The sequence below is a fragment of the Panthera tigris genome, chromosome B2 (genome assembly GCF_018350195.1).
Source record: "Panthera tigris isolate Pti1 chromosome B2, P.tigris_Pti1_mat1.1, whole genome shotgun sequence".
Classification (NCBI taxonomy): Eukaryota; Metazoa; Chordata; class Mammalia; order Carnivora; family Felidae; genus Panthera; species Panthera tigris.
This window is the reverse complement of record NC_056664.1, coordinates 35,110,844-35,138,733: the sequence shown is the minus strand read 5'-3', so window position 1 is coordinate 35,138,733 and position 27,890 is coordinate 35,110,844. Positions and strand designations below refer to the sequence as shown.

At 48.5% G+C, this 27,890-nt stretch overlaps 1 protein-coding gene across 5 annotated transcripts in view; it reads right to left on the bottom strand.

The window, feature by feature from the left end:
* The window catches only part of RAB44 (RAB44, member RAS oncogene family), a 36,381-nt gene extending 12,721 nt beyond the window's left edge, over positions 1-23,660 (bottom strand). For all 5 annotated transcript variants that reach the window (XR_006217613.1, XR_006217614.1, XM_007085253.3 and 2 more), the window contains exons 1-9: positions 23,589-23,660; positions 19,090-19,307; positions 8,740-8,851; positions 7,578-7,746; positions 6,179-6,325; positions 5,434-5,524; positions 4,926-5,021; positions 2,727-2,914; positions 681-2,155 (exon numbers count right to left, since the gene is read on the bottom strand). Coding sequence is in view for 3 of the 5 variants with exons in the window: in XM_007085253.3 (XP_007085315.2) it covers positions 681-2,155; positions 2,727-2,914; positions 4,926-5,021; positions 5,434-5,524; positions 6,179-6,325; positions 7,578-7,746; positions 8,740-8,851; positions 19,090-19,296 (2,485 nt within the window). In the remaining 2 variants the exon portion in view is untranslated. The remainder of the gene's footprint in view (positions 1-680; positions 2,156-2,726; positions 2,915-4,925; positions 5,022-5,433; positions 5,525-6,178; positions 6,326-7,577; positions 7,747-8,739; positions 8,852-19,089; positions 19,308-23,588) is intronic.
* Positions 23,661-27,890: the final 4,230 nt, after the last annotated feature.

Here is a 27,890-nt window from a genome sequence, read left to right as displayed (position 1 = left end):
TATGACATGCCAGATATTATTCTAAGACTTGACATGTACGGATGGAAGTAACCCTTACAACCATTCTAGGAAGTTAGCACTCTTGTCCCCATTATATGCAGATGAGGGTTTGGGAGCTCAGAGGGGTTAAATAACTTGCCCAAGTTCATACTGCTAGCCAGTGGCAGAGAGGGGATTTGAAGTCAGGTACTAACTGACCCTACTCTAGAAATACATTCTGTGTGAAGTGTTCAACTTGCCCGAGACAACTTCCTGCCAGAGCTTGGCTAACTGGCCCCGGGGGTTGATCCTGAACAAATGTGAGTGCAGGGACCCCCGCAGTGGCCTGCCCACGGCCCATGTGGGGGGAGACTTGCTTGTTTTCACCATCAACCAGCATTGGCCCCTAAATTGCAGGGTGCTTTGTTGATGTGGCACATTATAAGCTCATCAGATCAATGCAGCAAAGCAAATTACCTATAATTAGAGATAATTAGTAAAATAGTAAGATTATGCCCACATAAAATAAAGTCTAATGCAGGGCCCGTGGCCAGGAGAACCTGCAGCTTCCCCGGAGACGGCTCTCTCTGGCCCTGCTCCAGCCCCTTGGCTCCGGGCCCTGGGTTTCCCCTCCCCCCAGCCTCCTCCCCCCTCTCCCCCGCACCACCCCCCCCCCCCCCCCGGCCCAGGTGGGCTCTTACCCACAGTAGCTGCCAGCCCAGGGGTGAAGGTGTTTTTGTGCAGCAGGTGTAGGAAGGATGTTTTGCCCACGTTTGAGTCTCCCAGGAAGACGATGTGAAAGAGGTAATCAGGGTTGGCTGGAAGCTCGTTGGCAGTGAGGGACCCTGAGGATGGGGTCAGCTCAGCCTCCTTGGAGTCACTTCCTGGGTCTTCAGGCCTGTTCTCTGCCTTTGGCTCCCTGGGTCGTAGGGAGCCTTGTTCTTCTGTATGAGCAGCTGTAGGTGAGGGCATGGGGTGGGTTTCCAGCTCAACCATGGTGGGGAGGTTCTGTGTGGGCTCCCGGGGCCCTGCTCCATCCCCGCGCTGAGCCCCTTCATGGGGAGAGTCCAGTGGAGGTGACTGTTTTCTAGAAGCAGGGGCCCCTGCTTCAGCCTGAGCCTGCGGTACATCATGTGGGCGAGGGGCAGGCAGACCGTCTTGCTGGGGGTGTTCTGAATGCCCCGTTTTCAGGCCATGAGCCTCAGTGGACTGCCCTGAACTGAGGTCTAGGCTTCCTTGATCCACCTGTTTCCTTTCCTCGACCTTGGGCTCTTCTTCTAGACTCTTGCGGGAAAGGGTGGACAGGCCTTCTGGCCCGAGGACCTGGCTGTGAGCTTCTCTTGGCCCTCCAAGATGGCCCTCCTGCACACCAGGGCCCAGCTGGCCCTGCTCCAATCCCTCTGTGGGAGCCCGACCCACAGGCTCCGGATCCTGGGAGGGCTCAGCCAGCCCCGGTGTGGGGGTTCCGGCTCCTGGGGACCCCAGTCCTGGCTCAGAGCCAGCAGCGTGTGGGTCCTGATGGAGGAGGGCCTCTCTCTGCCTGGGCAGCTTGACTGGGACAGGCCCGGGCTCTGGGCTCTTGTCATCTGAGTATGAGGCCTGGAGCTGTTCGCTGGGCCCAGCTGGGGCCTGGGGAGGAGAGGAGGTCACCGGGGGAGGGGGTGCATCCTCCAAAGGAATGAGCATTTTGAGTGCAGCTGCCACTAGGCTCCCTGACTCCTCACTCGGGGCCCCTGGGGAACTCCCGTGGAAGATGGTCTCGGGGCCGGGCCCTGACTCCTCCTTAGGTTCCAGGCTGTGAGGCTGGACAGGCTGCTCTGGACTGATGTCCTGCCCACCCACGTCCACTCCTTTCCCCTCCGTGGCCCTGGAGGGCGCCCCCGTGGGGCTCCTTGGAGCCCCATCCAGATCTGAAGGTGGCCCCTGACCAAACGGCAAAGAATGCAGCTCCGAGATGGAGATCTGCCTGACTACTCGGGGCGTCTGGGGGCCTGCCAGGGCTCTCGGGGTGGAGGGTGGGCTCCAGGAGAGCTGCAGGGCTCTGCGCGAGGAGGTGTTGAAGCTGTTCAGGAGCTGGTCCCAGTCATCCTCATCCCCAAACAGTCCAGGCAGGGGGGCCTCCTCTGAGGAGACTGCCTTGGTGTCTGGAGCTTTCTCCTCACCTGCCCTGGGGACACTAGAAAGGGTTTAGGAAGCTAAGGTCAGGAGAGGGGCAGATAGATGTCATACCAACCCAGCTTACATGTCTCCCCATCGGTAACGCCTCACAACTGGCCCCCCTCCCGGTCTCTCTCTACTCCGCAGTCCTTCTCACCCTGCACGCACCCCCTTCCTCCCCCTCAACCAATCCTGCCCATCCTTCAGGGCCTATATGAAGCCTCACCTCCTCCAGGAAGCCTCCCCTGACCATCCTGGCCCATCTCACTCCTCTGGGCTGTAACAGGTAGAGTGAGTGCCTGCCTGGGATCCATTACCACACTAGACCGTGTGTGTGTGTGTGTGTGTGTGTGTGTGTGTGTGTGTGAATCCCAGTTGTGTGACCTTGACACATGACTTTCCCCTCTCTGTGCCTTACTTTCCTTGTCTGAGAAGCGGGCATGAGAATGTCAGCCTGGCATGGTTGTTGTAAAGCTTAAGGAGGGAGATTCTGGGGGTGTTCTGGTGCTGACCAGAGCCTCAGAGAACTCCCTCACCTCTCTCAGGAAGCCCCTGGTCCCCACCTCAGCCCAGGGATGGCAGCTACTTGCCTTGGTTCCTCCTCCGTCTGCCAGGACACGTGGCCCCTGGCGGCATTCAGACGCCCCCTGGTCACCTGCAGTTGCTCCTGCGCCTCCTCCAGCCGCCCAGCCAGGTCACGCTCAGCCTCCCGAAGCTGCCGGTTCTCCGCGTTGGCCTCCTGATGTGTGCTGCTGAGGAACTGGACCTGGGCCTCCAGCTGCAGGAGGCGGGGTGTGAGGAGGGGAGAAGCCCAGCTGCCTTCCGGGGCGACAAACAGCCTCCAAAGGCCACCGTGGGGTGCAGACCCCAGGCTTCTGGGTACAGACCCCAGGCTTCTGGAGACCGAGCTTAAACATAACATTGGAGGGGGGCGCCCGGGTGGCTCAGGTGGTTGAGCGGCCGACTCTTGATTTTGGCTCAGGTCATAATCTCAGGGTTCGTGAGTTCGAGCCCCACATCGGGCTCTGTGCCGACAGTGCGGAGCCTGCTTGGGATTCTCCGTCTCCCTCTCATTCTGCTCCCTCCCCTGCACGTTCTCTCTCTCCCTCAAAATAAATGAACTTAAAAAAAGACACACACACACAAAGGATTGGGGGGGTGGTTACCCCTTATTGGCCTAACAAGCTCCATTACCTCCCACCCAGGAGAGACATTTGAATTGCTGGGGTAGGGAGGAGAGAGGGAATTGTATAAGGAACACACACTGCAGCACCACAAGGGCCTGCCACGTGAATGGGATCACACCCTCCTCTGCTCAAAGCTCTGTGATGGTTGCTCATCTCCGAACCCCATCTGGTCCGCTGGGAGCTCCCGAGCCAACAGCAAGTCACATGACTCGGAGATGGCACACAGCTGGAACACTCAGAGTGGAAGGTGAAACCTGCACCGGGGCATCCTGGGCCTTGCAGAGTCCCTCCCACCCCACTGGGTCTCGGGCCTCCCCCTTCACTACTCTCCCCTCCCTCTGTCTGCTCCAGCCACAGGTCTCCTGGCTGCTCCTGGAACATTCATAGCACGTGTCTACCTCAGGACCTTTGCACTCGCTGTTCTCTGCCTGGACTGCACTTCCCCAGTCCAATCTCCTCCCTTGGCCGAAGGGGTCTGCCTCCATTTCTAAGGAGCAGCTGTTGTAGAGGCACCTGGAAATCAGCCCGTTGGGGAGGTGAGACCAGGTGACAGGGCCAGTCAAGGCAACGGTGGGAAAGGCTCTGGGAACCTTGTCCATTGCTGAAGGACAGCTGGTTGTCCTGGTGAGTTTACTAAGGTTGGTGGTCTGGGAGTTGAGAAAGGAAGGGATGGTAGGGCAGGGTCTCAGACCCAAAGACTCAGTCACAGTGCCAACTGGAAGTGACCACAGGCCATGAGCCCTGGGCATCAGGGCGGCAAGGAACTAGGTCAGACTCAGAGACAGTAACAACTGTGATGTGTAAAGCACGTACTACGTGCCAGGCACCACGCCAGGCCCTTAGATATGGCATCTGTTGTCATCCCAGCGGCCTTTTATTTATTTTTTAATTTTTTTTTAACGTTTTTATTTATTTTTGAGACAGAGAGAGACAGAACATGAACAGGGGAGGGTCAGAGAGAGAAGGAGACACAGAATCTGAAACAGGCTCCAGGCTCTGAGCGGTCAGCACAGAGCCCGACGTGGGGCTCGAACTCACGGACCGCGAGATCATGACCTGAGCCGAAGTCGGACGCTTAACCGACCAAGCCACCCAGGCGCCCCTCAGCAGCCTTTTAGAGCAAGAGTTCTGATTTCCATTTCCGATGAGGAAACCAAGGCTCAGAGAGGTTACAAACCTGCCCAAGGTCACTCAGCAGACAGTGGAGACAAAAGCCGAATACCACCCTGCCACTGAGCCTCTCCAACGTTGAGCTCTCACGTTTGCCCAGTGCTTTCCTGTTTCAAAGTGCTTTCCCATTTATTACCTCATTTGACAAAACTAGCCTGGGAGATGCAGTAGATGTGGCTATTCCCATTTTACAGATGGGGAAACTAAGGCCAAGACAAGCAAAGTTGTTGCCTCAGATTTGCATGGCTCTTAATTGCAATGGCAGGGATTTGAACCTGGACCTTCCCAGTGGTCCCTCGGCACTGCCTGGCCTCATCTCAGCAAAGGGGGCCGCTCTTATACGGGAGCCCAGCCAGCCCCATGAATTCTCAGGAGATGGGTGTCAGAGCCTATGCTCAGAAATCGGGCTCCCGGGGAAGCGCTGTCACTCACCTCCCTCTGGCCCTCAGTCAGCCGCTGAAATTCACGCTCCTTGGCCTCCAGGACCTCCTGCATCTGGGAGCTGAAGGCCAGGCCCCGGGAGTCGCTCTGCAGAGCAGACAGGTTTCAGCCCCAGTGCTGCACACTCTAAGCCCCAGCAGGGCCGGGCCTCCCCACACTCCACCTCATCCAGGCCCCGGGCCTGGGTCCAGGACGCCCCAGCAGGGAGGGATCTCAGGACAACTTCCCTGATGCAGGCCTAGATGGTGGCCACAAGGAGACAGGCCCGGAGAGCGAGGCCTGGCAGAGACGGGCAGGGGGCTCAGGCACAGCTCTCCCCACCCCCTCTCTCGGGAATGCCAGCCGGTCGGGGCGGGGGGATGGGGGGGGCGGGGGCAGTGATAGGACCTACTCCCAGCAGCCTCCCCGCTGCCCCCACTGGCCGGTCTCTGGCCCCGCTACTCGCCCCCAGCGGCGAGTCCAGGGCAGGGGGAAGGGGCGGGCTGCCAGGGGAGGCCACCTCGGCCTGCAGCTGCTGCTTCTCCCGGAGGATCTGCTGCTCCATTTCCTCATAGAGCTGTTGCACCTCTCGATGGTGATCAGAGTCCCGCCTGGCAGGGGTGAGAGGCGGGCGGCACATCAGCACCCCGGGACCCTGCTGCTGGCAGGGGTGGACTGGGCCTAGGTTTAGGGTCCATCCCACTGCTCACCTCAGGAGCCACTGACCCCTGCCACCCTGAGAGCAGTCATCCCAGTAATAGCCTCTGACCCACTCACCCCTGCCACCCTGAGAATAGTCATGCCAGTAACAGCCCCTGACCCGTATGCCCTTGACATCTGTCATCATGCTGACTCCTGTAACCATCACCAAGATGTTGGTTCCCCTGGCCCTGCCCCACGGTCCCTGTTGCCCCCCTCACTCCATCGCCGCTTCCCGCGTCACCATCCCCACCCTCAAACTCAGACTCCACGCCAAACCCAGGGTTGCCACATGCGTCATAATCTACAAGAGCGATGTCCCTGGAGGTGGGTGCCACGGTGGCCCTGCACTGAGACACGCTTGCCATCCCCATCACTGCTGAGGCCCAGCTCTGTCCTCCTCACCAGGCCCCCCGAGCCAGCCCTTCTTCCAGCTCAGCTCTGCCCCCCACCAGCTCCCGGGCCCTGTGGTGAACCCCAGGCCTCTATGCTTCTGGAGCCGAGGGAATCCAATTCGCATTCAGCCAAACGGCAGAGATCACGTACTCCGCACCAGCCCCACTCACTTCCGCAGGGTCAGCTCCAAAGCCTCTTTGTCGGCCTGTGCCTCCTGCAGGCGGCTGGTCATCCTGGCCAGAAAGCCCTCCAAGTTGCCTGCCAGCTGGGGCTCCTCCTGCCGCAGCTTCCCCCACAGCTGCCAGATCTCTGCCTGCCTGGGGAAGGGGGGTAGCCAGAGATTAGATATGAGGTGGGACCAGGAGGCAGGGGGCCCACTTCTCCATTTTAATGGCAACGCCCCAGGAGACCCGGGCACCTGGGCCGCGTTAACCTCTTTACACCCTACCAGGTACAATTCAAGTTCCCACCTCCTCCAGGAACCTTGGCCAGAACCTCTCCCTTCGTGAACCCCCACAGCCCTTCGTCTCTCCACAGTTTGGCGATGAATTATGGCATGGGGGGGAGGGGGGACTCGGGGGCCTGACGGCCCAGGGCTTCCATTGCCTTCTCTCTTGTCCCACTCTGTAGCTGTGTGACTTTGGTAACTCCCATGCCCTCTCTGGGCTTGTTGGTAAAATGGGGAGGCTGATACCTGCCCAGTAAGGTCGCTGGAGAATGAGACTTGCCCAGTGAAAGCATCAGCTTGGAGCCTGGCCCATGGCTGGCACTCGACAAATGCTGCTTTCACACAGATTTAATTAAGTCGTGAAGACAGATGCCGGAGGGCTGAGCCCAGGCCAAGCTGCCAAGTGGGCAGATGGCTCCCCACCACACCTGCCCTGCCAGCCTATACCCTAAGTCCCACGCTGCATGCCCCACCACTCCTGGCCCCACCTTCTGAGAGCCTGTCCTCACAGAGCCCCCTGAGTTAGGTAAACGGGCAACAGTTGTTCCCTTGCCGGCTCTAAGAGACCCAGTGGGACCTGGGAGACGTGAGAGAGGCAGGGTCCCCCTTCTCTGAGCATGAGTGAACCCCATGAGCCCAGGGGCTGAGACAGTTTGGAGAAAATCCCTCCCCATCTCCAAACCTGTCCAGCCCAGGGCCTCACCGTACCTGAAACCGCTCCAATTGGGGGATCCTCTTTGTGGGTCAAGAAAGGCACCCTCAGTCGTGTTTTTAAGAACGTGAGTACCCTGGGGAGCCTGCTACCCCCAACCCACCAATCCTGGGGAGCAATCATATAGGGCAGGACAGGGGGAGCGAGTGGTGGTGGGAGGGACTCCTCAAGAGCAGACACCCTCCACACGGGCTTCATTTAATCCCACAACTGCTCTTAAACTCACTGCAGCTGGGAAACAGAGGTCACAGGTTAGGCCACTGGCCCACAGTCACACAGCTAACAAGTGGCCACACCAGGATTTGCACCCAGCTCTATCTGGCGGCCTCCCACCTTGACACCGAGTCCGGGTGAGTCCTCGCCCCCACAGACTGGCAGGGCCCGCCCCCACACACGGCGCCAGCCTTACTCGGGAAGTAAGTGGCCTGCCCCCAGCTGCTGTATGAATGCGAAGAACGCCTCCTTCTCCTCAGGGTCAGCCTCCTCCAGCACCGGGAGGCTGACGGCTGCAGATTCCCTCTTGGAGGGCACTGGCCTCTTTCTGCGGACCCCGTGGGTGCCGGAGCCGAAGACGTTCTCTGTGGGACAGAGGGGACAAAAGGCAGCAGAGTGGGGCTGGGCTCACCACCACCCCCCCCCCATCTCCCATCTTGCCCTGCTTCAGCCCTTGGGGAGATAACTGTATCTGCGTTGGTCACATTGATACAGGGCCATGTTCATACGTTCGTCCTATCAACCTTGGGAATCTACTTAAGCTATACTCCGCCCGTTTTACAACGTGTAAATGCAGATTCCTGGCCTCCCTCTCTGTTGTCCCCCAAACTTTTGGAGACTCAGCAGACCTGAGAACTCTGGATGGCTTTGCTGACATTTAAGGCTGAGCTGTGCTTTGCAGGGTCTCTGCAAGGACATCACACGTTCCATTCCCTGAGCTGGAAGGTATACCCCTATTGAGAAGATCAGCGGAAATAATGTACCCTGCCAGCCTTGGTCTCTTTAGGTCCTTTTGGGACTGTCTTGAGAATCAAGTGTTGGAGTAGCCCTGCCCAACGGGGACAAAGGGTCAGGGAAGTCCTCAACCACTAAATATCACCCTCTGCTGCTCCCTGAAATTCCCTTAACCAAAGCTCTCCTCAGGCAGAAACGAGGCTTGTGGTCCCAAGAATGGGGGTGTTGAACTTCTTGCTCAAGGGAAGCCTTTTTTTTGGGGAGAACACAAGTGAGGCATCAGAAAGTAAGCCTGGAGGCCTCCCTGGAGGAGGGGGGGGGTTTGCTAAGGGGAGCCCCCAACCAATGAACTGCTTTCACTGGTGGTAAAAGAAGTGAACAGGCCTCCTGGGTTAGAGTTTTAAGACGGAGCTCTGTCTTAAACCAGCTGCCTGCCCACACAGGCTTAGTATCCTCATCTCCAGAATAATCCATATTGTCATCCACGCCCTGAATTGCTCTCAGGTGTGTGGTGAGGTCCTCTATTGCCTACCCTGTCGGGCCAGCCTCCCCGTACTGGGCATACTGCATGGGACTCCTGGCTGTGCAGCAAGTCCCCAGAGGCCCTCCCAGGACAGACATACTGAGCCCAGAGCTGAATTCTTCAAGGGAGAGGCGTCCCTTCTGCTCCACATCCACCCAGTCAAAGATCATCTCCAGCTCGTCCTCGCCACTCAGGAAGCTGAACTTGGCCACCTGCAAGGAAGAGGTAAATTGGGCGCTGTTCCCACTGGGGAAGACGCTGGGCCACCCTCAAGAAGAAGAGATGTTTGGGGACGTCTGTTCGACTCAGTCGATTGAGCATCCAACCGACTTCGTGTCAGGTCATGATCTCACGGTCGGTGGGTTCGAGCCCCGAATCGGTCTCTGTGCTGACTGCTCAGAGTCTGGAGCCTGCTTCGGAGTCTGTGTCTCCCTCTCTCTCTGCCCCTCCCCCACTCAGGCGTGTGTGTGTGTGTGTGTGTGTGTGTGTGTGTGTGTGTGCGCGCGCACGCGCGCGCGCTCTCTCTCTCTCTCTCTCAAAAATGAATAAACATTAAAAAAAGTTTTTTTAATTAAAAAAAGAGGTGTTTGCCTTCAGCCACTCCTACCTCCCCTCTCCCCAACTTTGGAGTCCCAGCCCCAACCTGTCCCATGGCGTACCCTTGAGGCTCCAGGACCCCACCCAAGACAGCACCCCCCCTCAGCACGGCCTTGACCTTCCTCCCCACTTTTTCCCTTTCTCCATCCAACATCAAAACTTATCTGTTCTGAGTCTCACCCTTTACGATCCTAATAAAGGAGAGTAGCTAATCCTCCCCAGAATGTGTTTATCGGTATCCAAAAGAATTATCTGGAATTTGAAAATAAGTCCGAAAGGTTGACAGCACGTTCTTTCAGCATTCCACAGGGGCAAAGGCCACCCAAGCATCTTCTAGACTATAGGAATGTACTTCATTTCCTCCCCTGGCACAGACTGGAGGTCCCAGACTAAATGAAGTCACACATTAACCTGTAGATTTTGTCCAGGAGAGATGTAAACAATTTTCATCTGCTGGAACAGATAACCTCAAAGATTCATGGCCTGTTGTACATTAACCAGCTTTTAAAAATCGAACTCAGCCATCTCATTGTAACACTTCTTTGTTATTCAGCTTTTTAAATGCTCTTTGAACCATTCATAATATCTCTCATTAATTAATGAGCTAAATAGAGTCTTTGAGATGGCTTTATTTTATTTTTGCCCAAGGGTAATAATTTTATCTTTTTGAAAATTATATTTTAAGAGTTTGGGAGGTTTCATGGAGATGCCCCAGTAAACTCAGATGTCAGAACCAAGCAACCTACGGTACTGGAGAGGTGCCTTTCATGGTCTCTGTGAACCCAAGCACTTTCTCTCTTGGCTCTTGGAGGGAATCCCATGTGTGACAGAACTTTAGGTTTGCTGACTCTGCTAAAAAAATTTTTTATGTTTATTTATTTATTTATTTATTTATTTATTTATTTATTTATTTTGAGAGAGAGAGAGCATGAGAGGGGGATGAGCAGACAGGGAGGGAGACACAGAATCTGAAGCAGGCTCCAGGCTCTGAGCCATCAGCACAGAGCCTGATGCAGGGCTCAAACCCAAGAACTGTGAGATTATGACCTGAGCCAAAGTCAGATGTTTAACCAACTGAGCCACCCAGGTGCCCCATTGCTGTTTCTTATGTTGTTGTTGTCTTTTTTTTTTTTTTCCTCGCTGATTTTGTGTTTTCATTTTTCGTGGCCGCCATGATGGGGAATTCAATTTTATGGACCGGCCATTGCTGATCTCTATGGGACGCATGATAGAGACCTAGTGTCTATTGGTTGAGAGGCAGCAGAAAACCTGATTTGCTGATCTTTGGTGGTGGTGGTGATGGTGGTTTTTCTACGTGTGCTCCAAAGTGGCGAAGCATTTTGTACCCACTGGGAAGGAGAACAACTCTTTGAGAGCTGGACAGGTGAGTTTCGTGTGCCTGTGTTTACTTTTGACCTGTGGCCTGTGAGTTGTGGATATGAAGCCACTGTGTCTGTGTATCTATGTGTCTACATGTCTGTAATTCAGAAATACCTTTAACTCTTCTGTGAGTATGAAATATTTTTCTGCATCTGGAGGGTATTAATGACTTAGAGTACTATGTCTCTTACAGGGGTTCTGTGTTGATTGGTTTATAGAGACAAATAAGTGTTTATATAAATCTAATTTCCCCCCAAATCACAGAAAATAAAGAAACTGAGCTTCTAATGCTTTAAATGTGCTAGATTAAACAAAACTTTTTTTTAATGTTTATTTTTGAGAGAGAGACAGAGCATGAGTGGGGGAGGGGCAGAGAGAGAGGGAGACACAGAATCTGAAGCAGGCTCCAGGCTCTGAGCTGTCAGCACAGAGCCCGACTTGGGGCTTGATATCACCAACCTGAGATTATGACCTGAGTGAAAGTCGGATGCTCAACCAACTGAGCCAGTCAGGTGCCCCTGTGCTAGATTTTTTTTTAAATCCGTCTTAAAAGAAATTGCTAGCTCAGAAAGCTTTTAAAAAACCAAGTTAATGTAATTAATGTGGATCTTTGGCTAAATTAGATTGGTTTAATAATTTTGCTTATAAAATATAAATAATATCTGTGTTTTCTCTGCTTTATATTAAGTATCGTACAATTATACTTTCTACTTTTTATAAGATCTGGATTTCTTTTTTGTTTTTGTTTTTATTTATTTTTTTAACGTTTATTTATTTTTGAGACAGAGAGAGACAGAGCATGAATGGGGGAGGGTCAGAGAGAGGGAGACACAGAATCTGAAACAGGCTCCAGGCTCTGAGCTGTCAGCACAGAGCCTGACGCGGGACTCGAACTCACGGACCGCGAGATCATGACCTGAGCCGAAGTTGGCCGATTAACCGAATGAGCCACCCAGGCGCCCCTGGATTTCTTTTTTGTGAAGAAACTAGTTAATCTGAATTTTCCACACTTCTGATTTTGTCTCACTAATCAAACAATCCAACATAATCCTCACATAATGTTTAAGATTATAAAAATGTAAATTTGGGTTCAACTAAATTGATTCATTACACAATTCCAAGATCCTTAGGTAACTTTAAAAACATGAATTAATATTAATTAATAAAGAATTTTAGGGGGTGCCTGAGTGGCTCAGTCTGTTAAACATCCAACTCTTGATTTCAGCTCATGTCATGATCTCACAGATGGTGAGTTCGGGCTCAGTTCACTATTTCAAACACTGCTTTGGGTTCTGCACTGACAATGCAGAGACTGCTTGGGATTCTCTCTCTTTCTTCCTCTCTCTCTGCCCCTCCCCCATCTCTTTCTCTCTCAAAGTAAATAAATAAACTAAGAAAAGAAAAGAAAAGAAAAGAAAAGAAAAGAAAAGAAAAGAAAAGAAAAGAAAAGAATTTTTGGCTACCTGGACAGTTTCTGAGAAAAACTGAAACATTGGGGCACCTGGGTGACTCAGTCGGCTAAATGTCTTACTTTTGATTTTGGCTCAGGTCCTGATGCCACGGTCATGGGACTGAGCCCTATGTTGGGCTCTGTGCTGGGCGTGCAGTCTATTTAAGATTCTCTCCCCTCTCCCTCTTGCCCCTCCCCCCCCACTCTCTCTCTTTCTTTTTCTCTCAAAAAAAAAAAAAAAAAAGAGAGAGAGAGAGAAAGAAAAAGAAAAGCTAAAACATTACTAAGCATGATTTTAAGTTTATATCCTTTTACTTCTTATTTTTATGTGCAAGAGAGCAGCTAGACCTTTGAGTCATGTTAATGAGTCAATTCATTCCTGCCACTTTAAATAGTTGTGCAAGGCAAAGCAGAGATTCAAGTATATATTTGTACACCCAAGTTCACAGTGGCACTATTCACAATAGCCAAAAGATGGAAAACAACACACGTGTCCATTGGGGGATGAACAGAAAGACAAAATGTGGTCTATACATACAGTGGAATATTACTCAGCCTTAAAAAGGAAGGAAATTGTGACACATGCTATATATAACATGAATGAACGTTAAAGACATCATGCTAAGTGAAAGAAGCCAGTCACAAAAGGACAAATATTGTATTTTTCCAGTTATACAAGGGACCCAGAGTGGTCCAATTCATGGAGACAGAAAGTAGAATGGGGGCTTCTAGAGGATGGGGAGAAAGGAGAATGGGAATTAGGGTTTAATTAGGGCAGAGTTTCAGGGCGCCTAGGTGGCTCAGTCAGTTAAACGTCCAACTTTGACTTGGGTCATGATCTCACAGTTCATGGGTTCGAGCCCCACATCGGGCTCTGTGCTGACAGCTCAGACCCTGAAGCCTGCTTCGGAGTCTGTGTCTCCCTCTCTATCTGCCTCTTCCCCTTGCGCTCTGTCTGTCTCTCTCTCTCTCTCAAAAATAAATAAATATTTTTAAAAATTAAAAAAAAAAAGAAATCTTGCAATATTTGTTGCATGTAGATGAAAATCAAAACTGAGGGTATAAACTATAACAAAATCTGACATCAAATATGGCTTGGGTTAGGAGGGTGAAGGTTAAATTTAAAAACAATATTTATTTATTTATTTATTTATTTAGCTATCTATCTATCTATTTATTTATGGTTTGGGTTAAAAAAAGAGCATCATCAGAAGAACTACCAAATTAGAAGAGATGTTCAAGCTTTATGTAGGTAAAATGTCATTAATACACTATTTCAGAAACTTCATGCTTTATGGGAAGGCCCTGGAGATTTCTCAATGCCTTTGCAAGTGCTTATTTTCAGGGGGAGCACCGATCAAACCCTTATGAAATCATTATGTGCAGTATCCCAGCAAAGAACTTTACTCTCTTCTACTCTGATAATATTAGTTACTGTCATAAATAATTACAGCTTTTCAGTCTCGTTACCAAATAAGTTTCTGCTTTCCTATTTTGTCCTGGAGTCTCCGGTAAAATCTGCAGGCCACAAAGGACTGACCCAAAGACTTGTGGGAAAGAACTGCACCAGGTTCTATGCTTCTGATACCTCTGTTTCTGTTGTTTCACTTGGGTACAAGGATTCTGAGCTGACATTGGCCGACCCTCAGACTGAACTGGTGGACTGACAATTTCTAGGACACTTGAGTCCAGAAGCAGCCAGCTCACCCAAGATCCAGCAGGACAAGAATTAATTACATAGAACGGAGTGAATTGTTCAACTGAGGTTAGACATTTTAATGTTTGTTTATTTTTGAGACAGAGAGAAACGGAGTGTAAGCAGGGGAGGGGCAGAGAGAGAGACATACACACAGAATCCAAAGCAGGCTCCAGGCTTTAAGCTGTCAGCACAGAGCCCAACGTGGGGCTGGAACTCACGGACCATGAGACCATGACCTGAGCCAAAGTTGCATGCTTAACTGACTGAGCCACCCAGGCTCCCCTGAAGTTAAACATTGTAAATGCTGTCTGAATCTCACTGACCCCCTCCTGTATCAGAAACCAACAATTTTACTGAACCTCCTTACTTTCCATGTTAACATAGTTATTTACACGGGTTCAATAAGAATCTGTCCTCCTTTCTGTTGGGATATAGCTGGATGAATCAATTGTGTAACTGATGAGTCATGTAGGAGAATGATTCTCATATAATCAGACATGACGAGTCCATTGTAAAGAACAGCCATGGTGGGGCGCCTGGGTGGCGCAGTCGGTTGGGCGTCCGACTTCAGCCAGGTCACGATCTCGCGGTCTGTGAGTTCGAGCCCCGCGTCAGGCTCTGGGCTGATGGCTCGGAGCCTGGAGCCTGTTTCCGATTCTGTGTCTCCCTCTCTCTCTGCCCCTCCCCCGTTCATGCTCTGTCTCTCTCTGTCCCAAAAATAAATAAAAAACGTTGAAAAAAAAAATTAAAAAAAAAAAAAAAAAAAAAGAACAGCCATGGAACCAATGTCTGCAAAACCCTTCCAGAAACCTGGCCTGGAGCCAGTTGATAAAGAAAACCACTTTCGGGCAGGAGAGGGACCTTAGTAAAATTGGGAACCCCAAGGAGAAAGGAAACCCTTTGCATTTATAGGGGCTGCAGGTAAAAGGTGGTGGAGAGAGAGTCTTGGGTTTAGTTTCCTGGCCTGAGGATAGAAAATAGGGTGGCCAGCTTGACCCAGTCTGCCCCAGACTTTCCCAGTGTTAACACTGGAAGTCTCTCATCCCGGGTACCCCTCCAGTCCCAGGCAAACTGGGACAAACATTCACTCTACATAGAAGAGCAAATAACAGAGGTTTTAAATCTAAGGTTCTGCATGAAAATGTTTAGACAGAAGCTAAAATGGTTTAATGCCTTCGAAGTCTGGATTTGCAGAGCAAACTCAAGGATGCACGTGTTTCACTTACGGAAACCTAATGAGAATTGGCTTTTTTATATCGAGAATAAGCTTGGGAGATTATTTATCATCACAGAAAATCACCTGAATACTTGGAAACTTGGAAACAGGGCCGAAAGGTGGAGAGCATGTCGCTTCAAGCATTGTCTAGACTAGAGGAATGCACTCAGTCCATCTCATTGTTTATCTTTAATTAAAAGTCCCAGACGTGCTGAAGTTACTTGTTAACTTGTGGAGTTTTGCCCAGGAGAGATGAAAATAATTTTTGTCTAGTAGAACAGATAACCCCAAAGATTTACGGCCTGTGGGACATCAGCCATGTTAAAAATTGAACTCAGCAATCTTATCCTAACACTGTCCTGTCAGATTGCCTTTAAATACTGTATCCTAGCTTCTTACATACTTTTTGAGCCAGTCGTAACATCTTCCTGGCTCCTTCATTAATCAACAATAATAATTCATTAGATAAGAACTTTGATAAGTGTTGATTTTATATTTACTTGAAAGTCTATTTTTTATCTTTTTGAAAATTATATATATGTATATATAATTTATGTATAAATATGTATTATGTATATATGTATATACGTATATATATAATTTATACATAAATTATATATATACGTATATATAATTTATACATAAATTAATACATAAATTTATGTATAAATTATATATATATACATATATAATTTATGTATAAATTATATATATATATACATATATAATTTATGTATAAATTATATATATACATATATAATTTATGTATAAATTATATATATACGTATATATATAATTTATGTATAAATTATATATATACATATATATAATTTATGTATAAATTATATATATACATATATATAATTTATGTATAAATTATATATATATACATATATATGTATATATATATAATTTATACATAAATTATATATATGTATATATATAATTTATGTATAAATTTATGTATTAATTTATGTATAAATTATATATATATAATTTATGTATAAATTATATATATACATATATATAACATAAATTATATATATACGTATATATATACATGTATATATATAATTTATGTATAAATTATATATATACATATATAATATATATATTATATTATATATATTATATTATATATATTATAATATATAATATATATACGTATATATATAATATATACGTATACATATAATATATATATCCTAAAAAAATATATAATTTATGTATAAATTATATATATATATTTTTTAACTGAATTATTCTAGGGAGTTGGCAGAGGCTCCCCTGAAAAAGTCTTATTAATTAATTAATTAATTAATAAGTCATCTCTGCACCCAACGTGGGGCTTGAACAACCCTCAAGATCAAGAATCACATGCTCTACCGCTGAGCCAGCCAGGCTCCCCTGAAAATTATATTTTAACGTCAGCCATTTGTACCTTGTGGCCCTGAGGCTAGAACACAAGAAAGGTCAGTTTTGATGGGGGAAGGACAGAGTCTGGAGCATGGAACAGTGTCCGGAGGAGACGGGCAGAACCAGTGTGACTCCAGCAACCCACATGGGCCCCTTTGCAGAGAATGAGGAAAAACCAAAGAAGAATTGGCCAATGTTGGTCTAGGCCAGAGCCTCAGACTCGTTATTTGAACACACAACCATGGCCGATCTTATGTTTCATTGATGTTTACGGTCATCGATATGGTTTGACTTCCAGGACTCTGCTCCCCAGGATAAACTTCCCTGCTCAATGGGCCCGAAATTCTATCACTTGCAAGTTCCTTCTTTGGCTTGAAGTCCTTTCCTTTGTTAAAATGCAAATGTTTCTGGAAGAGTGGCACACATAACGTCTTGTCAGTCATTTAGTTACACATTAGTATAAACAAATTCCTCACTTTTTCTGAGAGCAATTTTTATTTATTTATTTACTTGCCTCAGAAAACATGTGTATTTGTCAATTAACCCAGAGAACATTTTGGGAGGCAAACCATAAAAGACTCTTAAATACAGGGGCGCCTGGGTGGCTCAGTCGGTTAGGCGTCCAACTTCGGCTAGGGTCATGATCTTGCAGTCCATGAGTTCGAGCCCCACGTCGGGCTCTGTGCTGACAGTTCAGAGCCTGGAGCCTGCTTTGGATTCTGTGTCTCCCTCTCTCTCTACCCCTCCCCTGCTCACACTCTGTCTCTCTCTGTCTCTCTCTCTCTCTCTCTCAAAAATAAATTAACATTAAAAAATGAGAGAGAGAGATTCTCTTAAATACAGAGAAGGAACTGAGGGTTGCTGGAGGGGTTTTGGGTGGGGGAATGGGCTACATGGGTGATGGGCCTTAAGGACGGCACTTGTTGGATGAGCACTGGGTGTTGTGTAAGTGATGAATCGCTAAATTCTACTCCTGAAACCAATACTACACTGTATGTTAACTAACTCGAATCTAAAAAAAAAAAAAAGATAATAATTTGTGCCAGACACAAAAACATTAATGTTATCGTGTAACAAATGTGTTTTGCAGGCAACCAGCTCAAATAAAACCAACAAAATGGAGAACATTTCTTTGCATACAAACATAAATACCTGATATGTACATTGTGCTTTTTGCCCACTGGTCTTTATATTTTAATTAATTAATTAATTAATTAATTTTTAATGGAAGCATCGTTGACACACAATGTTATATTACTTTCAGGTACACAACATAGTGATTTGACAAGTCTACATGTATATTGTGCTCACCAGAAGTGTAGACACCACCATTCAACACTATTACAATACGTTTTTTTTTTTTTTTTTTGAGACAGAGAGAGAGAGAGAGAGAGAGAGGGCATGAGCTGGGGAGAGGCAGAGAAAGAGAAGGAGAGAGAGAATCCCAAGCAGGCTCTGACTGTCAGTGCAGAGCCCGATGTAGGGCTCGAACCCACAAACTGGGAGATCATCAGAACCTGAGCTGAAAGCAAGAGTTGGACGCTCAACCAACTGAGCCACCCAGATGCGCCTATGATACTCTTAACTGTATTCCCAATGCCGTACCTTTCATCCCCATGGCCTCCATAACTGGAAGCCTCTGTTCCCCACTTCCCATCCGTCTGTCCTTTTTTTTTTTTCAATGTTTGTTTATTTTTGGGAGACAGAGAGACAGACAGTGCCAGCTGGGGAGCGGCAGAGAGAGAGAGGGAGGCACAGAATCCGAAGCAGGCTCCAGGCTCCGAGCTGTCAGCACAGAGCCCGACACAGGTCTGGAACCCACAAACCGTGAGATCATGACCTGAGCCGAAGTCGGACACTTAACCAACTGAGCCACCCTGGTGCCCCTCGCTGGTCTTCTACTCACCTCCCCTCTGGCAACCAGTTTGTTCTATTTATGAGGCTATTTCTGCTTTTTGGTTGTTTGTTCATTTCTTTTGATTTTAATTCTACATATAAGTGAAATCATAGACTATTTGTCCTTCTCTGACTTATTTCACTTACTACAAAACCTTCTAGGTCCATCCATGTGGTCACAAGTGAGAAGACCATTTTGTATGACTGAGTAATATTCCTTTATATGTATATGCCACACCTTCCTTATCCATTCATCTGTCAATGGACACTTAGGTTGTTTCTATATCTTGGCTAATAATGCAGCAATGAACACAGGGGTGCATACATCTTTCTGAACTGGTGCTTCTGTTTTCTTTGGGCAAATACCCAGTGGTTGAATTATTGGATTGTAGGGGTTTTTCTATTTCAAAATACTTGAGGAACCCCCATCCTGTTTGCCACAGTGGCTGCACCAATTGACATTCCCACCAACAGTGCACGAGAGTTCCTCTTTGAAAGCAAATTTTGGATGAGAGAAAGGACAAAGAACAGGCATGCCCTGCCTTCCTGGGATGGAAAGTCTCAGACGGCTACAGAAAAGGGATTCAGGGGGCACCTGGGTGGCTTAGTCAGTTAAGCGTCTGACTTCGGCTTGGGTCATGATATTGCGGTTCATGGGTTCAAGCCCTGCATCGGGCTCTGTGCTGTCAGTGAGGAGCCCGCTTTGGATCCTCTCCACCCTCCCTCAGAAATAAACATTCTTTAAAAGGAAAGAAAGAAAGGGGATTCAGGGGATGAGCTAGGGACTTGGACTCACCGCCAGGTCCTCGCGGGTGACAAAGCCCCTCTCCTTGGCACCACAATCCTGGAAGAAGGCTTGCAATTCGGCAGCAGCCTGGGAGGACCAGGACTCTGGCTCTGGGGCCGCAGCAGCATCCAGGCTATCGGCTACTTCTCTCATCTGCCGGCGGCGGCTAGAGCCCAGCTTGCGGCCTTTTCGGGAAACTCTCTGTTCACTCTCCATACTGCTTCGGCCTGGGGACAGAAGAATGGTGAGGGGGTACCGGGCTGCCGAACACAGTCACTCTGCTGAAAACCCTCTGGTGGCTCCTGGAGAAAAGACACCATGGCTGATGAAGCTGATTGGACCCCAGCTGGCCTCCCCAACTTCATGCCCCATCCCCAACCTCGTGGCCTCCAGCATGAGGCCTTTGCCCTTTCTGTTCCTTCTGCCTGGAATGTTCTTCCCCCAAGCTATCTATGTGGCCTCATCTCTTTCAGATGTTTGCTCCTGGAAAGTCTTCTCTGAGGCACCTGGGTGGCTCAGTCGGTTGGAAGTCTGACTCTTGATCTCAGCTTAGGTCTTGGTCTCAGAGTCATGGGTTCAAGCCCCACATTGGGTTCCTTGCTAGGCATGAAGCCTACTTTTAAAAAGAAAGAGGGGCGCCTGGGTGGCTCAGTCGGTTAAGCATCCGACTTCAGCTCAGGTCATAATCTCACAGTCCGTGAGTTCAAGCCCCGTGTCAGGCTCTGTGCTGACAGCTCAGAGCCTGGAGCCTGCTTCAGATTCTGTGTCTCCCTCTCTGTCTGCCCCTCCCCTGCTCGCTCATGTGCTCTCTCTCTCCCTGTCAAAAATAAACATAAAAAAAATAAAAGCGTTGTCCAATTCATTAATTGGGGACCTCCCCACTGTCGCTGAAGGTCTGAGGTCAGTCAGTTGATGAGGATTTTGTCTAGGTGAGACCCCAAGGACAGAAGAGAGGGAGACTGGAGTCTGATAGGGGTGTAGTCTGAGCCTGCCCTGAGCGGAGAATAAGTCTGGGGCACATGAAACTGTATGGGGTGGGAGGAGCTTGATGTGCAGAGGCACGCTGCTTTCTGCCGGGCATGGGACTTGGGCCAAGCTCTAAAGGAGGCAGGTGGGATTTAGAAGCCGTGAACAGCATGTGCAGAGGAACTGAACAGCAGGAACAAGAAGGCCCCTCTGGGCTTTCTCTGCTGGGGTAAAAGGTCACAGACAGGCTGAGTGGAGGGGTCAGGGGACTCTGTTTCAGGGAAGGGGGCTTATTCCAGGGGTCCGGAGCCACTGGTCCAGCCTCCCTTTGGGCGTGTTCCCTCGCACGGGTTGCATAGGACTTGAATGAAGCAATTCCCCAGGCTGTGGAGCCCCCCAGACTTTAAAGGAAGTAGAGTCTGTCCCTCAATCTCTCTCCACCCACCCACCCCAGTCTTTCTCTTTCTTCCTGTGTGTTTTGTGTCTCCATCTGTTTCTCTCCAGCTTACTATCTTTGCCTCTCTCGGGGCCTTCCAAATCTGTTTCAGATGCAGTTTTAAGATCATAGATGAAAATCGCGGAGTCAGATCTGAGGCCCTTGCAAAAGCCAATTGTGCACGTCTCTTTCTAGCACAGTGGCTTGGGCTCAGCCACCGGGGGAGTATTTAAGCCATGTGAACCAGCAAATGCTACAAGTCAGGGCTCCCCACCCCACAGGACAGTTAGCAGTCTTCTCTGCCAAGAAGACTTCCTTCTGCCCAGACCCTTCCCAAGATCTAGCATGCGCTTGAGTGACAAGCATTTACTGAGCACCGACTGAATGCCAGCGCAAGGTAGCAGTCTTGCCACGATGCAGTGTTCCATTCGGTGAATTAGGAAGAGGTGCCCCTCCTCCTGGCAGTCCATCCCACCCTCTTGAATCATAGACATGGAAAAGGAGGCCCAAGAGAGGAAGTGACTTCCAGTCACAGTGCTTTGGAGTCAGACAGACCTCTGCGTCTCCCAGTCCTGCCGCTTGCTAGCAGTGTGACCTAGGGCAAATCGCTTAACATTCCCATGTCTGTTTCCTTCTTTTTTTTTCCCCCCCACCGTGTCTGTTTCCTTATTGGAACAAGGGACTGCTGTCTACCCCACAGGGTTGCAGTGAGGATTAGATATGATAATGCAAGTTGAAACACCACCTCCCATTCCCTGGCACAGCCCCCCTCCCTTTCTGGCTTTTTTTTCTCTTAGCACTTGTCACCTTCTCAGAATAGTCTTTTATTCACTTACTCTGTAAATTCTCCATCTCCTCTTACTGAAATGTAAGCCTCCCATGAGTTGAAAGTATGCTCTTTTGCTTACTGCTGTAACCTAATTACCCAGGGCCTCAAACAGTGCCTTGCATACAGTTGGCACTCAGCAAATACTCGTTGACTACATAGCCCACAATAAAGCACTCACAGCTGTGCCCAGCACACAGTGACTGCTGGGTGAAGGCGGCATTGACAATAGTGGTGATGATGCAGATGGGGGCAGAATTCCATTTGAGCCTCATAAAAGCCGAGTACTGTACAGATACGATTTATTCCCACTTGACATGCGAGGAAACCGAGGGAGGGGCGCTCTGAGAAGCAAGAAACCTGCCCAAGCCGTGACGCCAGTAGTGGAACTGGCACAGGATCTACTGTGCTGGTTTGTGTGGGATGGGCTTCGCCCAAGGCCACTTCCTAGAAAGGTCCCTCCTTGGTGGGCCGAAGGGCCCCCTGGGGACCACGGATGCCTGACGCACATGCGTGAGACAAGGGCTTTGGAGCAGGGCCGAGTGGGCAGGCTTTGCCTGTAGGTGTGAGACTTGGAAACTCAAGCTGCACGTGGACTTCTGTTGATGGAGATAACACACAGGAGGCAGCAAGATAAGACTCTCAGTGGGGAAGCTTCTAGAACCAAAGCCCTGGGGGAAGAGTTTATAACGATACGGGTGCCACATTACTGAGTCTGTCAGGCTCCCGCAAGTAAAGGAAATGAGAATCCTAAAACAAATTCCCTGTGGCCATATCCCAGGATATGGGATGCTCTTGACATCCCTTTCTGGGAGTTCCTGGTCGAACTGCGTCAGCTCAGCCCATTTCCAACAGTTCCCTGGCATTTGGTAAGAAGGCAGCACCTTCTGGACACCTCACCGGCTGCTACTTGGCCACAGCCCCAGCACTCAGTCCTTTCCCTGGAGGGCCTTTCCGAGGCACCACCCCCTGCCTGTCAGGAGGCCCCGGGATAGAAGCACAGCAGGAGCCCGACCACCAGCACCGCCTCAAAGTATGAACACCATCAGTCGCGGATGGCCAACTCTCCCTTCGTGGCCTTGTAGCAACCCTAAAAACAGTCCGCGCCCCCTTCGCGGTCAGGAACGACCCCTCAGAGATAGTGGGGTCACACGCACACACACTCCTTCCTCAGCCGGCTCCCACTCAGCCACCGCTGACCCCTCCTTCACGGGTCTCACAGGACATTCCTCACAGGTCTTTGGCGCGGATGAAGGTCCCTGGCCACTCGGAGTCACTCGGGTCAACACCCCTCAGACTCAGCCAGCGGGGACACCCCTCCATCCTCTGCCACATCCCCACCGCCTTTATCGCTACCTCACACCCGTGACAGTCAGAAGCCCCTCATGACCAGGAACATGCACACACACCCTCAGCCCTACCCCCTTTCCCCACATTCCTCGCCCAAGCAATCATACAAACGTGAAAGCCAAACTTGAGAGCAAATGGATCTCGCTCCCAGGCATCTATAGGAACCAGCTCTCCCCGCTGGGGGACTGGGTTAGGGGAGCAGGCACCACGAGCTTTGGGTCAGTGAGCAGAGAACCACGTAAGAAAAATGGGGCGGGGGGCAGGCACCTGAGTGGCTCAGTTGGTTAAGTGTCGGGCTTCGGCTCAGGTCATGATCTCAGGGTCCATGGGTTCAAGCCCCGCATCGGGCTCTGTGCTGATAGCTCAGAGCCTGGAGCCTGCTTCCGAGTCTGTGTCTCCCTCTCTCTCTGCCCCTCCCCTGCTCATGCTCTGTCTCTCTCTCAAAAATAAACATTAAAAAAAAAAAAAAGTAAAAAGAGAAATGGGATAAGCAACAGCTACCCTAGGGCTTCCCCAATTCCATCATTCTCTCACCAAAGGGGCAAGGAACTGGTTCTGCCTTCACCCCACTTCAATAACTGAAAATAATAGTGAACCCAAATGTCCAGGTTGGTGGGTCTGAGAGACCACTGAACGCCTTGCTCTGGTCTACTCCCCCTCTCTCTTCCCCTCACTGACTTGTAGAGAAACCAAGGCTCCGAGAAGCCAGGTAACTTGCCCAAGGTCACACAGCCATCTAAGGTAGGCAATCTATCCCAGTCCCCTGCTCAAGGGCCCTCATTAGACCATGCAGAGAGTTCCCAATTCTCGAGAAAAGAGGGCTCAGATCTCTGCACCCTCATCATAGGAGCCAGATGGGGACCACTGCTCCCTCTCCCCCCCACCACCCCTCCAAAAGAAAAGAAGCATTGCAACTCCAGTGGCTCCCACCTCTTAAAGGCTCCCAGTCGGGCACCCAGTGCTGGCCTCCTGGACCTGGTGACGAGGCAACCGCTGCCCCCCAGGAGCCCACGAGCTCTGGAACTGTTAACAGTCTTGTCTCTTGCTTAATCGTCCTTTCCGTTCCCCAGCAAGCCAATCTCCTGTGTTATCTACAGGACTTCCTGTAGAAGCGAGGACTGGCTGTCCTTTCATAATCTGGCCTGATACTCCCCAGGCCCCTCTCCCTAGAAGCTTAGAACTGTAGACCGCTGGAACTAGAGGGGAGGTCCTTCTAAGCAGAGGCTCTGAAGGGTGAGGTGGGCTGCTCAGGGTCACCCAGCTCTCGGTGGCAAAGCCAGGACTCGGACCCAAGTCTCTGGTTGCCAGGGTGATGCTATGCCTTAGAGTGTTGACGGGGCACATTATGGCTAAAGCTGGTATACAGACTGCCCCGGGGTACCTGTACACCGTGACTCAGTGTCTGCAAATACCGGGGGAGGCTTACATTCAAATCATCTTTTAGAGAAGAGTCTAACTTAGCACCGAAATGTATTGGAGAGCTACAACCATCAGAAAAGAGTGGTACTGGAGCATGAATATACAGGGATGGATCAATGGAACAGAATAGACGGGAATAGACTCAAATGCATATGGGAATGTCATGTATGTTACAAGCGGCATTTCAAATCAGTGGATAAAAGTTTATTCAAGGGGTGCCGGGGCGGCTCAGCCAGTTGAGCGTCTGATTTTGGCTCAGGTGGTGATCTCACAGTTCCTGAGTTTGAGCCCTACATTGGGCTCACTGCTGTCGGCACAGAGCCTGCTTCAGATCCTCTGTCCCTGTCTCTCTCTCTCTGTCCCTCCCCTACTCACACACTCTCTCTCAAAAATAAATAAACATTTTTTAAAAAGATTTTTAAAAAGATGGTTTACTCAAAAAACCATTCAGAGAATGGACTGGCTATCTGCAAAAAGCAAAGTTAGGGCTCTAAGATAATTCCAGATGGGGACACGTGGCTTGTTCAGTCAGTAGAGCATGCAACTCCTGATCTTGGGGTTCAGTTCAAGCCCCAAGTTGGGTGTAGAGATTGCTTAAAATTAAATAAAATCTAGGAGTGCCTGGGTGGCTAAGTTAAGCGTCTGACTCTTGATATGGACTCAAGTCATGATCTCACCGTTTGTGAGTTCGAGCCCCGCATTGGGCTTTGCACTGTCAGTCTCTCCCTCTCTCTGTCCCTCCCCTGCTCGTGCTCTCTCTCTCAAAATAAATAAGTAAACATTTAAAAATAAAGAAATAAATCCTTTAAGAAGAATAAAATAAAATAGTTCCAGATGGTATAAGTTCAAGCATTAAAAACCCATAAAATTGTATGTTTGGGATAGGTTTCAAAGTAATGGAAGGGTGGAAGGATGGGTGGGACACAGATGAACTAAGGCCCTGGCCCTGTTCTGATTACTGTTGAAGTTGGCGAGGGCACCACTGATTCATTCTATTCTCTCTACTCTTGTGTATGTTTCAAGAGATGCTGTAAGAAATCATGGGATGGGTTTTTAAATAATCCTGGAGCAGGTAAGGCCATTCCAGGTTTATCACAAAGTGTTTGAAGCCATAAAAGATTGACACATATGATGAAATAGAAATTTTAGAATAAAAAATAAACGTCTGAATGGCAAAAAAAAATTAACCACTGACAAGTTAAAAAGCAAACAGACTGTGAAGAAATAGTCACATGTCACAGAAAATAAGCTCATTTCCTTCTTAGATCATGAGTTCCTATAGAGAAATTGGGACCATCAATAAATAGAGAAATCAGGACCATCAATAAATAGACAGTTCATGGGGGAAAAAAAATACCAATGGCTTTTCAACATGTGAAAAATATTTATTTTCACTTGTAATAAAAGAAATACAGGGGCTCCTGTGTGGCTGTCGGTTAAGCATCCGACTTCGGCTCAGGTCATGATCTCACAGTTCATGAGTTTAAGCTTCTAGTCAGGCTCTGTGCTGACAGCTCAGAGCCTGGAGCCTGCTTCGGATTTTGTGTCTCCCTCTCTGCACTTCCTCTCTATCTCTCTCTCAAAAATAAGTAAACATTTTTAAAAATTAAAAAGTAAAATAAAATAAGCACAAAATAAAACTGCAACATAATATTTTAAGTTCTCCAATTGGCAAAGCAAAAAAAAAAAAAAAAAATTTGCGGGGCGCCTGGGTGGCTCAGTCTGTTGGGCGTCCAACTTCACCGCAGGTCATGATCTCAGTTCATGGGTTCGAGCCCCATGTCAGTTTGTACTGACGGCTCAGAGCGTGGAGCCTGCTTCGGATTCTTCTCCCTCTCTCTCTGCCCCTCCCCTGCTCATCCTCTGTCTGTCTCCCTCAAAAATGAGTAAATATTAAAAAAAAAATTTTTTTCTAATCGATAGCGTGCTGTGTTATAAAGGATGCAGGAAAACATTTTCACACGTTGTAAGGAAGAACTGAATGAATAAACTGACACAGCTTTCCTGAGAAGCAATGTGGTGATATCTGTCAACATTAAAAAGGAAAGAGCTTTTTACTCGGCAATTTCACTTCTAGTCATTTGTCCTGTAGGTGATGCGCACAATGACGATATAGAAAGATTTCACTACCACATTGTCTATAGCAGCAAAGGACTGGAAACAACCTAAATTTCCATCAACAGGGAACTGATTAAAGCTCAAATATGTCCCTGTAGGGCCTCTAGGCAGCTGTGAAGAAAATGAAAAGGATATAGGTGGGCCAGCGTGAAGACCTTCTAAATATATTGTTGAATAAAACCAGCAAGGTGCAGAGTGGTGAGTCTAGTACGCTTTGCATGAAGAACAAATGTGTGGATGAAATGTACACCCTGTAAATACACATGCATTCCTATACGGTTGTAAATATGCCAAATATTTCTGATAGAATATACAAGACACTGGTAGCAGTTGGGCTGGAGAAAAGTGTTGGGATGGAGAAGGAGGGAAATTTATGTTTCACTGGTTATTTTGTACCATCTTGATATGTTGCCCACTCAAAAATAAATTTAAGGGGTGCCTGAGTGGCTCAGTTGGTTAAGTGTCCTACTCTTGATTTCGGCTCAGGTCACAATCTCATAGTTGGTGGAATCGAGCCCTGTGTTGGGCTCTGCACTGATAACACGGAGCCTACTTGAGATTCTCTCTCTCCCTCTCTCTCAAAATAAGTAAATAAACATTAAACAAAGAAAAGAAAAGAAAAAAAATAATTTGTACATATTCAGAGAGAGAGAGTGATGTGGGAAACGTGGGAAAACGTTAAAATTTAGGAACTGTTGGTGAAAAGTATTACTTTACTATTTTTGCAATTTTTCTGTGTCTGAAATTATTTCAAAACAAAAAGTTTTGAAATTTAATAAGTGTAATTTCTAAATAAACTGATAGCCTCACAATGAACCATGCTTTTTACCCCATTTTTACAGCTGAGGAAATTGGTACCCAGAGAGTTTCTATAGCTTTATTGAACTAAATAAGGCATTCATTTTTTTAATTCAAAAATATTTATTGAGCACCTAATATGTGCCAGACACTGTCCTAGGGACTGAGGACACAAAACTGAAAGGAAAAAAAACATAGGTAATAAGTGCTTACAAAGAAAAGTAAAGCAAAGTGAATGGTGGGAAGCATATTTTAGATGGGGTGGCTGGGGGAAGCCTGGATGAAGAGGTGATGTTGGAATAGAGCTTACAAAGAAGATCTGGAAAAAGAGTGTTCAGGAGAGGGAATGGTGAGTGCAAAGGCCCTGAGGCAGGAACATGCTTTGTGTACATGAGGGACAGTGATAGAGAGAAGGTAATAGAGGGAAGAGTGGAGAAGATGAGGTCAGAAGGAACAGACAAGAGGACCTGTAGGCCACGTAAGGACCTGGGTTCTAACCGTAAGTGAGGTGGAAGCCATTTGGAGGTTTTAAAATGATCCCTCTGGCTGCCTTCATTGTGGATAATAGACTGTGCTACTTAAGGGCAGAAGCAGGGAGACCAGTGAGGAGGCTGTTAGGATAATTCACACAAGAAGTAACGATTTGGACCAGGAGGGCAGCCGTGGAGGTGATGGCAAGAGGATTCTGGATGTATTTTTTAAAATATTCTCTTAGGTTATTTATTTATTTTGAGAGAGAGAGCAAGCGGGGGAGGGGCAGAGAGAGAGAGAGACAGGGAGAATCCCAGGCAGGCTCTGCACTGTCAGTGTGGAGCCCCATGCACGGCTGAAACTCACAAACCGTGAGATCATGACCTGAGCTGAAACCAAGGGTTGGACGCTTAACAGACTGAGACA